Raw genomic sequence first — 13,574 nt, 5'->3', positions numbered from 1 at the left:
AATGATCAATCATACACCAACATGTCTGATACACAATGTGCGAGATGTATCGAAGGCAGGTGTGAATGTATTACACATGGAAATGAAGTTGCAGATATGTAAAAAGATTACAACTGATGATGCAATGATAGAATGATCTGTTTGTAGACCGGATTATATAATGGGGAGAAGATAGGGATTAGGTTACATCACGTCCGATGATTCACATTGAACGAGCTGAAAGCATTATGATCCCAGAATCCACCACTGAGCCAGAATTAATCATAGTGTCACCAAATTCATTTAAGAGAAATTGAATCCTTTTATCGTCAGGCTTCCCCTTCTCAAAAAATTATAAAAAAAGTGCCTTGACATCCCGATACGCTTGCCATTGCTTTTATTACTAGTTAGAAAAATCGTATGGATGGACACCTTTATTTCCGTATATATTATAAGGGTTTAATACAGTTAATTCATATATAATCGTTACTCATAGATTAAACGACAGTCTATTATAACTTAGGATCAATCTTGTACCGTAAAATAGGAAAATATCCATGGCACAAGATCATGTAATATTATATGTACCTTAACTACCGGACATAATTATACACCTTGATGACTTAATAACCTACAAACACAATTATATGGAATAAGGGATTAACTGTATTATGCTGTAGGTTCTGAAATATATATCAGGGCTTTATATTAAATGCAATCGAAAATTCAAGATGTGGAGCAGTTCTAAACAAGAAAAATATATGCATATTTTTTGAGGAACAAAGAAACTGTGTAATTGTATTAGAAATGAAAATATATGTAATAAATATTCAAAGGGGTATGGATTTATTGTGAAGAGAAAAAAATATCATATTTACGTTTTCGTAAGGTGAACCACCAGGTCAAGTGGATGTTATGGTTTAGTGTGTGGTAACTGTGGTTGCGGTGTGAACCGTGTCTCTGAGGTCGTACAAAGTTGACAAAATAATTGGAGCAAAAATGGTATGTATGATTTCGGGTGCAAATTAATGGTCCGGACACGATGGCATGTTCATCAGATATGTTTACAAATATTTTGATTATTGTTGCATGTGAAATTGGGGTTTGATATCTAAAGCAGCCATAAATTTGTTTACTAACCGACGTAAACAAACCATTGGTCATCACATTTACTAACATGACCCATAGAGTTCCTGACCTTGTTGCAAATGATCATTTTGGACTTCTTAAACAATTGCAAGGTATAGGAATAACTTGAACGTAGTCACTGGTAAAGCTAACGAAGTTAGGGATGATTGTTGATTGTAAAATATGGGAGCTTGGGGTTATGGGTATTTCCAAGTAGATTGTATGATTTCCAAACACTGCAAAGCCATTAGGACGCTGTTTTTAAGTCAGAACATCATTGAGTCCATGTAACAAAATAAGGAAGGTGATGAATATAATTTTATAAAGAACAATATCTAAAGTATGGTTACTCTTAAACTTTAAGGGCACCATCTCATTCACTCGGGATTTAACTGAATTCGCTTGGCAGTGTTATCATAGTAGTTAGGGGAAAGTGTGAGTGATAGACTGTGGCGGTTTTCATAATGATTACTTCATTCTGCAATAATTCGTAAGTGGTTGTGGGGCAGGGTATGTTCAGGGAAAACGTAGGATCAACGTGAAAGGTTGAACGTCCGTAGAAATCAACGGAACGTATGAAATCCTCACCTAACCTTCCAAGATATATGGTGAATTTTTCATTTCATAGTAAAATCATATCAAAACAAACCATAGCTACTGCTTTGTGACAGGCCGGAAACATAAACAGTATATAATACATTTAGGCATTGAATTTAACTTTGCATTTTGTGAAGTTGACTTATTTACGGAACAGGATAAAACTTATTGGGTGCTGCCTATTTTATGATGGTAAAATTTATGAATAAACTAAAAGATAATTCAGCAGGACGCTTATTAGCTTTTAATGAGCGATTGTTTTGCATATTTTAGTGTGGTATGTAAGTTAGTGTAGTATTTCAATTAGTAAAGTACCATTATAAAAACTTATGATAATGGTCCTTAACAGGTGATCACAGTAAAGGTGGAATACTACTACTACAGTTTGTGTATGGGCTGCTGATGAGAGTGAGGAACATCTGTTTTCTTAGGTTGCAGTTGGCATGTCTTTATCCTCTAATAATTTTGTATGTATTTCTTCCTTGTTTACTCTCTTTCCTTCACTATGCACTTAATTTTCTACCCTCTCCTCGTAACTATGTACTTAGCTTTGGTGCATCCCACTTGCCTGCTAGATTTTGCTGTGTTGATTTATCTCCCATTTCTTTTTTTATCTGCATTTATGCTAATGTTCCCTGGTACTAAATACTTTACACATTTTTTAACCTTCCATCAAATGATCCATATACTTTCCTGATCGTTTTGTCTCTAACAGTGTATATTACCCTTTCAGTTGTTCCTCCTAGTAATTTTATATATACCTTTATATGCTTTGTCCCCAGATCTCTCCATGTACACCAGATATTTCTCTCTGTTGATGTACTTCTGCCCCTGAACTGGCTTTTCTTCCCTGCCCTATCTCTTGAACATTCTCGATTATCATACAACTTCTTTAGCTTAAGGTTATGTATGCTCTGTGTAGCAACTGTATCTTCAATCATTTTATTTCTTCATTCACCATTATAGTGCTTTAAAAGTACATTGTGCATCTTTTTTAACGAGTTTAATGCTTGATTTTGTGATATGACCTGTGGTTGCCCTATCTTCACATCTTTTGAACTGGTTTAAAGTTTCTGAGTAGGTCACCTTTCACTCTTTCTTACATGGTGGCAAATTTAAGGCTTCTATCCTCTCCCTGTAACTTGGTTCTCTTAATTCTGGTACCATCTTTGTTGCTGTCTTATGAACCTTCTGTGTTTGTTCTTTGTGCTTTGTGGTGACTAGTTATGTATTCAGTTACCTATTTGTATTGTATGGAGAGGGAGTTTTGCACTTGTAGGGCCCTGTCTCTTGAACACTCTCTACTATTGTCAAATTTTAAAAAGTATGTATGCTATGTGTGTTTGTGTGTAATTAATGAAATTTTATTTTGCCTTCAGATGAATTCCAGTGTGAGAATATCAGAAGTTGGGAAAATGGATCATTTGGAAGTGGAAATGATAGATGGCGAGCCTGGAGATGATGGGAATGGCCAACAGTATACAGAACTTCTATCAGTAAGTTTTAGTTGCATAATTCTTTTGGGTGTCAAAGGTGAAAGTTTTGCATCAGATGAATGAAAACATGATACCTCCTGGTTATTCAGACTTATGTAACTGATTGTAAAAATTCACCTGACCATGCCTAAGCTTAGATTTCCTTTATATTTCATAATTTCTTAATGTTATCTAATTACACTGTGTCTGTACTATATAGGAAAATCCTCATCATGAGAAATAGTATAGAGCGAGAACATCTGTTGAATAAGCAATTCCTACATGAAAAGAAGAAAAAAAAAATATAGCCATTTTTCTAGATCCATAAATTTAGCATCCTCAGAGTCATTGGGTGGATAGATAGATTACAAAGAAGAGACAAAATTATGTAGTTTGGCAGGGAATGGAAGAACATCATTTAGAATGATATGGTCATGTAAAACATATTTCAAATTATAGGTTAGGCAAGAAGTTGTTGAGCTGAAGGTATGAGGAGATAGGGTGTTAAAGAGGTTGATAGATGTTGAAAGAATCAGGTATATGAATTTTTCTGATGATGCCAGAGCAGTTATATGGGATAAAATGCATTGGAAAGATTTTTTGTTCCAAGTTGGTGTGAATGGAGTTGTTCTCACTAGTTGAATCAACATAGTGTGCAAAGTGAAAAATAAGAAAGGGCTTTGAAAGTTTGGATATTTGTTTCATTTAAACACAGTTGTAGGTTGCGAGTTTTTTTTTATTTAAAAGGCTCTTATTCTGATTCTGTGAATAAATTGTATGATATCAAAATTTTTGAGTGCGTATGATAGTTGAAAAGCAAAAGTGCAAGAAAAAGGAAGATTATCTTACCCAAGCTACACTTCATCATCACAATCCTGATGCTTAATTCGGTTATTACAGAGTTTGTTATTCAAGCAGTGAAGTTAAAAGGGCACCATTTATTTTGAAATATTTTATGGTTTGTGCAGGAAGCATGTACAGCATAGCTTTATTTTTGAAGAAAGAGATGACATGAGCATTTCAGCCTTCTTGGAGAAGCTTACATTTGATGAAATATTGATTAATGATAGTGTCTTTAAACAGTATTTAACAGAAATTACATCATAGACAGTGTATCTTGACAATGCAGTCTTAATAAAGATTTGGTATGTTCTGGGATGCATATTTAATGAAATGGAGATGCTCTGTGGAAGGTATTAAGAATATATGGTGTGGGAGGCAATTTATTAGAAGCAGTGAAAAGTTTTTATCGAGGATGTAAGGCATGTGTACATGTAGGAAGAGAGGAAAGTGATTGGTTCTCAGTGAATGTAGGTTTGCGGCAGGGGTGTGTGATGTCTCCATGGTTGTTTAATTTGTTTATGGATGGGGTTGTTGGGAGGTGAATGCAAGAGTTTTGGAAAGAGGGGCAAGTATGCAGTCTATTGTGGATGAGAGAGCTTGGGAAGTGAGTCAGTTGTTGTTCGCTGATGATACAGCGCTGGTGGCTGATTCATGTGAGAAACTGCAGAAGCTGGTGACGGAGTTTGGTAAAGTGTGTGAAAGAAGAAAACTGAGAGTAAATGTGAATAAGAGCATGGTTATTAGGTACAGTAGGGTTGAGGGTCAAGTCAATTGGGAGGTAAGTTTGAATGGAGAAAAACTGGAGGAAGTGGAGTGTTTTAGATATCTGGGAGTGGATTTGGCAGCGGATGGAACCATGTAAGTGGAAGTGAATCATAGGGTGGGGGAGGGGGCGAAAATTCTGGGAGCGTTGAAGAATGTGTGGAGGTCGAGAACATTATCTCGGAAGGCAAAAATGGGTATGTTTGAAGAAATAGTGGTTCCAACAATGTTATATGGTTGCGAGGCGTGGGCTATGGATAGAGTTGTGCGGAGGAGGGTGGATGTGCTGGAAATGAGATGTTTGAGGACAATATGTGGTGTGAGGTGGTTTGATCGAGTAAGTAATAATAGGGTAAGAGAGATGTGTGGTAATGAAAAGAGTGTGGTTGAGAGAGCAGAAGAGGGTGTTTTGAAATGGTTTGGTCACATGGAGAGAATGAGTGAGGAAAGATTGACCAAGAAGATATATATGTCAGAGGTGGAGGGAACGAGGAGAAGTGGGAGACCAAATTGGAGGTGGAAAGATGGAGTGAAAAAGATTTTGAGTGATTGGGGCCTGAACATGCAGGTGGGTGAAAGGCGTGTAAGGAATAGAGTGAATTGGAACAATGTGGTATACCGGGGTCGACGTGCTGTCAATGGATTGAACCAGGGCATGTGAAGTGTCTGGGGTGAACCATGGAAAGTTCTGTGGGGCCTGGATGTGGAAAGGGAGCTGTGGTTTTGGTGCATTATTACATGGCAGCTAGAGACTGAGTGTGAACGAATGTGGCCTTTGTTGTCTTTTCCTAGTGCTACTTTGCACACATGAGGGGGGAGGGGGTTGTTCTTTCATGTGTGGCGGGATGGCGATGGGAATGAATAAAGGCAGACAGTATGAATTTTGTACATGTGTATATATGTATATATCTGTGTGTGTATATATATATGTATATGTTGAGCTGTATAGGTATGTATATTTGCGTGTGTGGACGTGTATGTATATACATGTGTATGTGGGTGGGTTGGGCCATTCTTTTGTCTGTTTCCTTGCGCTACCTCGCTAACGCGGGAGACAGCAACAAAGCAAAATGAATAAATGATAATGAATATACAATTGGATTAGTGTGGGAGATGGCAAGACTAGTCATGCAGTATGGTGGAAAGAATAGCATATTTGGGGATTTTGAATATAGTGGAGTAATTTGGATATGTGGGATCTACTTGGAGGGGATGAGACAGGTGCAAATTTTTAGGCTTTGTTTTGTTTCTCTTTTTTCTTTAAGTTGGAGGCCTCAGTCACAGACAAAAGTCCACATCAAGGCTGGTCTTTAATTGAAATGTAGAGAGGTCAATGAAGGGGAAAAAGAAGAGATGGGAAAAGTATCTACAAATTTTTGAGGAAGTGAAAAACCTGTATTTTAAAATGTGCCAGGTCATAGTTATTAGGAAAGACATGAAAGGGTAGAGACTTAGTTCCAAAGCTCCAAGGTGTAGGGAAAGAAACAGTTATCAAGATGGCCCATCTTTGAGTTGACAAGAACCACAGAATAAACTTGTGGTGCAGCAGCTTGCCAAATATTGCATGGTCTAGCGAGCGGTGGCAGCACACAAGCAGCCAGCTCTATTTAGCAAAAACCAAATTAATAGCTGTAGAAGAGGGAAAGTGAACCAGCATTGTGGCATAGGGCAAGTATGTCAAGTTTTAATGTTGGCCTCTGAGAGTCAGACAGCTTTCGACTCAACTCTGTCAAGCAAAGATGCAGAGCTAAAAGCACCCAAGATATGATAGCAGTACTCCATATAAGGATGAATTGGTCTTTTATATAAACAGAGCAACTGCTCTGAAAAAAGAAATTTTGACATCTAAATAGGGCTCTGTGTTTAGTTGAATATTTCATACCTGCATGTAATTCAAGTTACTATAAAGGAAAGCAAACGACATTTAACAGTTATACCTTTTTTAGGTTGCTTGTGGAAGTAGATGAGATGAGAACTACATAGCTTACTGTGGAGAAAGTAGAAAATCAAGAGGGCTTATATAGGTGAAAATAATATTGGTCATGGACTTGAAAAAACATAGTGTTCAAGATGAATTTTAAACAGTATTTTATGATTTTTCTCTCCTATTTTTAGGTCATTTCTTTAACAAGTATTGTATTTACCTCATATGAAATAAAACTCTTACTTTTGATCTTGTTTCATATTCTTTGGATGAAATTAGATTGAACTATTTTAACTGCTTAAATCAAGATTATCAGAACATTTAATGATTGTAATACTAACCAAGATCAACTCCAAACCTTCTCCTTTTTGGTTAGATAAGTTAAAGTGATCCTGACAGTTCTTGTAGGATTTGTTTCTTTCTCTAAAAATCTTCATGGTAGCTTACTGTTGCTTTTGTCAGCCTTAAATTCTGAAACTTGACGTACCTAGAAAAAATATTTTGCATTTTACTGGTTCTGTATCTTATTTAGTAATAAACCCAATTCTTTATCCTCTCTTATGCTTCATTGCTCAGCAAAGTTTACACTTTAGTTTTCTCTCTTGTACTGCTGATATGTAAAACTGCACCTATCAGTATTAAGATTCATTTCTTCCTGAACTAAGCCTGTCTGCTTGCAACTGCAAATGTTCTGATGTTCTTGTATATATTTCTGAGTTTGGTGTAGATTACATGGAATTTTAGGAGATGAAATTCAGATTTCATATGAAAATAATGTTTTGCATTTACCCAACAAACTTGATCTCTGCTTACAAAAGAAGATAATGCCGTACCAAATACTATAACTACATATGGCCTGAGAAATTCGAGGGGGAGGGTACATCACTACTGACATAATTATGAGAAGAAACATCAGAAGTTGAGGGATCGGGAAGTGGGTCCTCCAGGGATGAGAGGGCATTCTGCTGGGTGGTTTTTTAAACGTTTCATCTAGAGCCATCTGCCTCATTGACATTGGTTTTCGTCTCAAAAGTCTCTCTTTGATTTTATAAACTGACATGATTTTTTGATCTGTTATGAATGCATGCTGCTCTAGTCCTGTAATAAGTCCCATCACACATTTTCACCATGTCTATAAGCGCTTTTTCTGCAGTGTTAACAAAGTCATCTTTGTTGACTCTGTTATCACGATCACCTTGATTTAGAACTATTTCAGCTATTTCACTGTTACCCGTAGGGGTGTCTGCAGACCCTTTTGACATTTTTAGAAATATCTCTGCACCACACAGCAGAGAATAAGCAAAAACACAGTGAGTAATGCACATCGATCTGGTGGTAGCAAGGGTTTTTAACAAACTAGTGCCAACAGCACATCAGAGCCCAGCATGGGCAAGTGAGGTTAGGTGTGGAATTTTCCACTTGTAATGTCATGTCGCTGCTCAGAAAGTTTTGGATTTTGGAGCATTTTGAATTTTTGATTTTTGGATTAGGGATGCTTAACCTGTATACATATTGGTGGCAACACCTCAGATGTTCTCCCTTGCATTAGCTACTTAATCTTCCCAAGCACCTGGATACCAGTATCATTTAAGATGTTTTTCTCTACTGTAGAGGGTAGAGGGTTAAGGACCACAGGTTAAACAATATACTTATACACAGAAGAGGAAAAAAGAAAGCTCATTAACTAATATACTACCTAGAATACACAGAACATACACTGTGTAGTTTAGAAAATGAAGAGTTGTATATAAAAGAAGAATAGAGAAAAAGGGTAGTGAAAAATTAATTGGAGTTGTTTTACCATGCCACACAGTATGCTTAAGTCCTTACAAGACAGCTCACCTGGAAATTTGAATTGTGCAAGTATATCACACTATGTTTAGGAATGAGCAGCATTAGCACAAAATGAATGGGGTACTTTTAAAAAAGTTCCACATTATCAAAAAATCATTAAAGCAAATAGCATTATTGCATGACCCTATTGTTCCATGTAAAGTGATGATCTGAAAAGTAGGGGTGCAGACCTTTATAAGCAATGATTGCTTACTTTGTAATTTTTGTCCAAGGAACCTGATGAACCATCTTCTTTTGAGTGTCCCAGCTTGCAGCACTCTTAAGCTCTGTATGAAATGTTTTACCACAGTTAGTGTGTACATGACAAAGTAATTGCACATGAATAGATGTCGGTAGCAGACTAAGCAACAGTACAAAATACAACCTTTCTCGGAATGGGTCCAAAAGATGGGGGAACTGAATTGGAGCAAACGCTGGGCATGTATGACCTCTTGGAATGCTGTTAAGGAATTGCATGGAACACATGAGAATGAGAAGCAGTATATGGAATTTTTTCATAGAATCTACTTTCTAAATGTGTGAATTTACAAGAAGCCTTCAAGCTGCAGTATCATTTGCTCTAGGACAAAACATATTTTCTCTAAAATCTTTGCATTATGTAATAAAAGTGTTATATGCAGCATATTCTCAGCATATCCATTATGATATTTCATTTCATTCTTAATGTTTCTTATTGATGTAAAACATTTCTTACAGTTTATATTACCTGTTTTTTCTCTATGATGTATTTAATTTGGATATATTATGTTTTTGATGGTGGTCTACTGAGCTGTTCATTATCGACTATTGTTACATTGTTTTTCAGCAAGCAGAACCTGGAGCTTGTGTGCATTAGATACTTTTGTCTCCTTTTTGCTTTATCCCACTTCTTGAGAATAATTTGTGTGTAACGTTTTCGATAATTATGATATGTTTTATCAAAATATTTTCAGATGGATCCAAGTTTCAGAATGTCTGAACTAGGTGCAACAGATCATGTAGAAGTAGAGATGATTGAAGCTGAACCAACAGATGATGATGAAAATGAAGATTATGGCCAGGAGAATGAATATACTGATCTTTTGTCTGTAAGTTACAATGGATTAGATCTTTGGCGTAACATGTTTCATGTCGTATTTGGTTTTCATTGACGTTACAAGTCAGCCTATTGCCTGCTGATGTGCCATATATATTATGGACCACTTATGGCAGTTAACAGTGAGTTTGTTAGTAGACCACTTTTGAACCTAGCTTAGTGAAAGTTAGGGTATTGTGAGGATAGGCTGGTCTTGAATAAAGCTTAGTGAGTAAAATTATGGCTATTTTGAGGATATTTTGGCTTCGAATAAAGCTCAGTAGAAATAAGTTATTGTGAGGATAGGATATTGTGAATATACAGTGTATAGATGAAGTGAAAATGATAATCTAGTGAAGATTGAATGAAAATCGTTTGTAGTGTGTGTGATGAAAATGATAATGTAGTGAAGATTGAATGAAATTCGTTTGTAGTGTGTGGTGAGGATGAGGATGTATGAAGATAACTGCATAATGGTGTAATTTAGTGAAGACAATGTTGTAGTAAAGATGAGCCTTTTTACCTGACTGCAAATTTGTCCAAGCTTGGTTAAAAGCCTGGCCATAGGCTAGCTAAAGAAGATAATGGTAACTGTAAAAATTATAATTATAATTGGAGTAGTGTATACTAAAACCATATACTGTAACAGCTAGGGAGACATGGAAATGTGAATATGCAGAAGACAGAAATTGGAATGGTTTATATTATCCCAATCTCTTGTTTTAGATTCCAATTCAGTGACTATAGTACTTCATATTATTTTCTTATTAAATATTGCACTTTTACTATCTGCCTTGTTCTTGATGATATGTAATCTTAGAGATTTTACACAGGTCTAGTCTTGACATCTCTGAAAGTAGAGAAGAACTACAAAAGGCTCTTCAAGAACTGCTGTTTTAAAGATTTTTTCTGACTAAAATCTTTGGTCATTTAGACTGACTTGTATTCTGGAACAACAGTGCAGTTTGTCTTGAAGACATTTCAGGTGTTGACTAGAGAAAGTTTTCCTATATTTATTTACATCATTGCATGAATTAATGTATTTTTTGAAAATTAGGAATTATTTAATGTAAGTAGGTTTCGGTACATTACACATGACAGCTCGAGAATTAGTGTAAGCAGGTGTGCCATTTCTTCATCTGTTTCCAGGTACTACCTTGCTGGTGTATAGGGCAGCAATCAGGTTTTGGGGAAGATAGGAGAATGTATATGTCATCCTTTACTCTTTTTCTGTATGCATTTTTAGTTTCCTGTGGGGCATGGTGGTGTTGGGAATGGATGAAGGGGAGCAAGTATGAATATGTACATGTGTACAACGGGGCCAAGTGAGGATATTCCCTCAAAGGCTCGGTCCTTTGTTCTTAATGCTACCTTGCAAATGCGGGAAATGGCGATTATGTATGAAAAAGATGTGTATGTGTTTATATGTTTATACATGTGTGTGTTAGTAGATATGTCTTTCTTTGTCTGTTTCCTGGTGCTACCTTGCTAAAGCAGGAAACAGCCATCAAGTACTGTGAAAAAGCAAGTTCCTAATTCATTGTCATCCTTTTATAGATGGAGCCTTTAAGCACTGATACGTCTCAGTATGGTGAATTTTCATTGGTTACATCTGATGAAAGAGAGGTTTTAGGCCTCCCACATGTAAGTATACCTTAGTAATATTTCTTATTTTTTTACTCAGTTAATGAAATGATAACAGTATTCAGCAAACAGGGAAGCAACAGATCAAATCGATATTGCTTTTTCAGACGTAGCTAATTATGCCATATATTTTCTTTTCATGTATTGGTTAATATCATTTGAATTTTATGACTACAAACCAGATTTCATGAACTCCATGAGAAATGATAAGATAATGCTCCAAGAAATAAAGGTCTTTTTAATAAATTTTCTTCAAGGTGTCAAATTATATGTGGTTGAATTATTTATTAAGAACATACTCCTTACCTCCTGTATGTAATTATCACTTAATGAGATTGTTAAACAGATTTGAGTGATACTTAAATGTAGATGCAGAAGGGCAGTTCCTTATGAAAAAAAAAATTCATTATTGGTTTAGATTGATTGGTGTCATAGAAATGTGTGTATGATAATATGTAATGATATGTATTTTACTATGTTAATGCCTCCTCAGACAATCCCAACAATTGAAGCAGAAGATGTGGGGGAAGAGAATTTCTTGAGTATAAATGTTGGTGAAGCAGTAGGAGAAGAAACTGAAGAAGATGAGGATTCCATCACAGAACCTGTAGATAGGAAGAGTCAGGATGAATTGATAAATCGTCTTATGACAGATGGAATGTCTTTCTCTGAGGTACATAACAATTTTGCATGAACTCTAATATTGTAGTGATTATAGATGCTGGGGCCTTTTGAGTAATGCATAACCAGCAACGTTTTTACTTGGAGGGAAAAGAGGGAAAACTTACCTTGGAAATGTGTTGCAGATTGATATTAGGGTTTCATTTATAAGGTTAGATGTATATTGATGAAGACATCACATTCAAATACCATCTTGGGTGAAAAAAAATCAAGTGAGAAAAAAGGTAGATATTAATCAGAGCTCTGCATGCATTTGTAGACTTGAATCTTAAAGGTAGAAAGGTTATAGGAAGAGAGAAAGATAGAAGGCGAAAGAGAGCTGTACAGGTTACTTGTGTAAGGGAAGGAGAATGCATCATAATGGTTAGTCCTTGAGTGGCCAGTCTCCTTACAAGAACTGTGGGAATCGGCAGCGAGATGGATGCACCTAGTCCAATCATTTAGGCATAAGGACACGAATATTCAAACAGCTCATTAGAAGAGTGGCCAAAATAATACCTATGGAACAGAGACAGAAAGGAGCAACATTTTAGCATACAGGAAGGGATGGTTGCAGAATTAATGCAATGGTTGCAGAGATGATGCCTGCAGAATTAATGAGATGGGAAGTTTCTGAGTCTTCCCTGGTTAATAGAATAGTAATCCATACTGGAATTAAGGAATTCCCATAGATCTGAAATACCTGCTTGCAAGAAAATTAGTTCTGCACCTATCAACACCCTCAGGTTTTGGGGAAGCATACTTTGTCATGTTAATTAAGTAGGGTATCCAGGATAGGTTAAGGGATATGGTTATTCCCAGCTTGTTAATGTTGTTACAGGTTAGAATTGTGCTCAGCTTGTTAATGTTGTTACAGGCTAGAATTGTTCTGTTTTGAAATTGAGCTGAGGGAAATTAATGACTCTTAGACAGAGATAAAGGGAGAAAGTACATTTAACACTTAGATTTAAATTACCAGAACTACCCACTTGGGTATCCAGAGGGTTAGTGACAGCTGTGAAGTGAGCCATATCTTCAGTGGTTAAGTTGCACTCTTCTGACCTAGGTAGCTGTCTCCTTTCTGCCTCACCCATATGTGCACTGCTGACATTCTGTCCACCAGTATATAATCTTTCCTTGCCACACGTAACACTTGACAACACTGAACTTAACTCACACTCTAGATTTTCCCATGATAAGTGCTGTGCTAGCCCTACCTTTTGGCTAAATGGTAGGAGCTATAGATAAGAAGTAGTAGGTAGGAATATTAGGTAGAAACATTAGGTTGACATAGTAGGAATATTAGGTGGAATTATTTGGTAGAATTGGGTTGGAATATTAGGTAAACACATTAGGTGGAAGTAGTCTAAGTAGTCTGTGGGAACATTAGGTGGGAGCCTCTAGAAATGCTGCACTAGGGTTGCCTTCTGCCAGTGGCCTGTTAAGGGTTAGGTACTAAAGGCTAAGAAACTTCTCTGGAGTTCACTAGTTATGGAGATTTGCTGTGGCTATGCCCTTGAGGTAGAGGCCACTTTTTCAGTCTGAGATGTTACACAGGTCTGAACTGAGAGAAGAAATATGTTCAGTACAAGAAGGAATACCAGAATTAGGAGAAGGGGGAGGGAGAGTGAGTTGAATTGTATAAAACAGAATA

At 36.5% G+C, this 13,574-nt stretch overlaps 1 protein-coding gene across 2 annotated transcripts in view; it reads left to right on the top strand.

The window, feature by feature from the left end:
• Positions 1 to 900: 900 nt before the first annotated feature.
• The window catches only part of LOC139762377 (general transcription factor 3C polypeptide 3), a 28,450-nt gene continuing 15,776 nt past the window's right edge, over positions 901 to 13,574 (top strand). The window contains exons 1-5 of one of the 2 annotated variants that reach the window (XM_071687180.1): positions 901 to 981; positions 3,084 to 3,200; positions 9,495 to 9,629; positions 11,174 to 11,260; positions 11,754 to 11,933. In XM_071687180.1, the coding sequence (XP_071543281.1) occupies positions 979 to 981; positions 3,084 to 3,200; positions 9,495 to 9,629; positions 11,174 to 11,260; positions 11,754 to 11,933 (522 nt within the window). In that variant the 5' untranslated portion in view covers positions 901 to 978. Of the gene's footprint in view, positions 982 to 1,041; positions 1,221 to 3,083; positions 3,201 to 9,494; positions 9,630 to 11,173; positions 11,261 to 11,753; positions 11,934 to 13,574 lie in introns of those variants that run through there. The other variant, XM_071687179.1, reaches the window with a different exon arrangement.

Source organism: Panulirus ornatus, chromosome 43 (genome assembly GCF_036320965.1).
Source record: "Panulirus ornatus isolate Po-2019 chromosome 43, ASM3632096v1, whole genome shotgun sequence".
NCBI lineage: Eukaryota > Metazoa > Arthropoda > Malacostraca > Decapoda > Palinuridae > Panulirus > Panulirus ornatus.
This window is presented reverse-complemented; position numbering and strand designations above follow the sequence as displayed.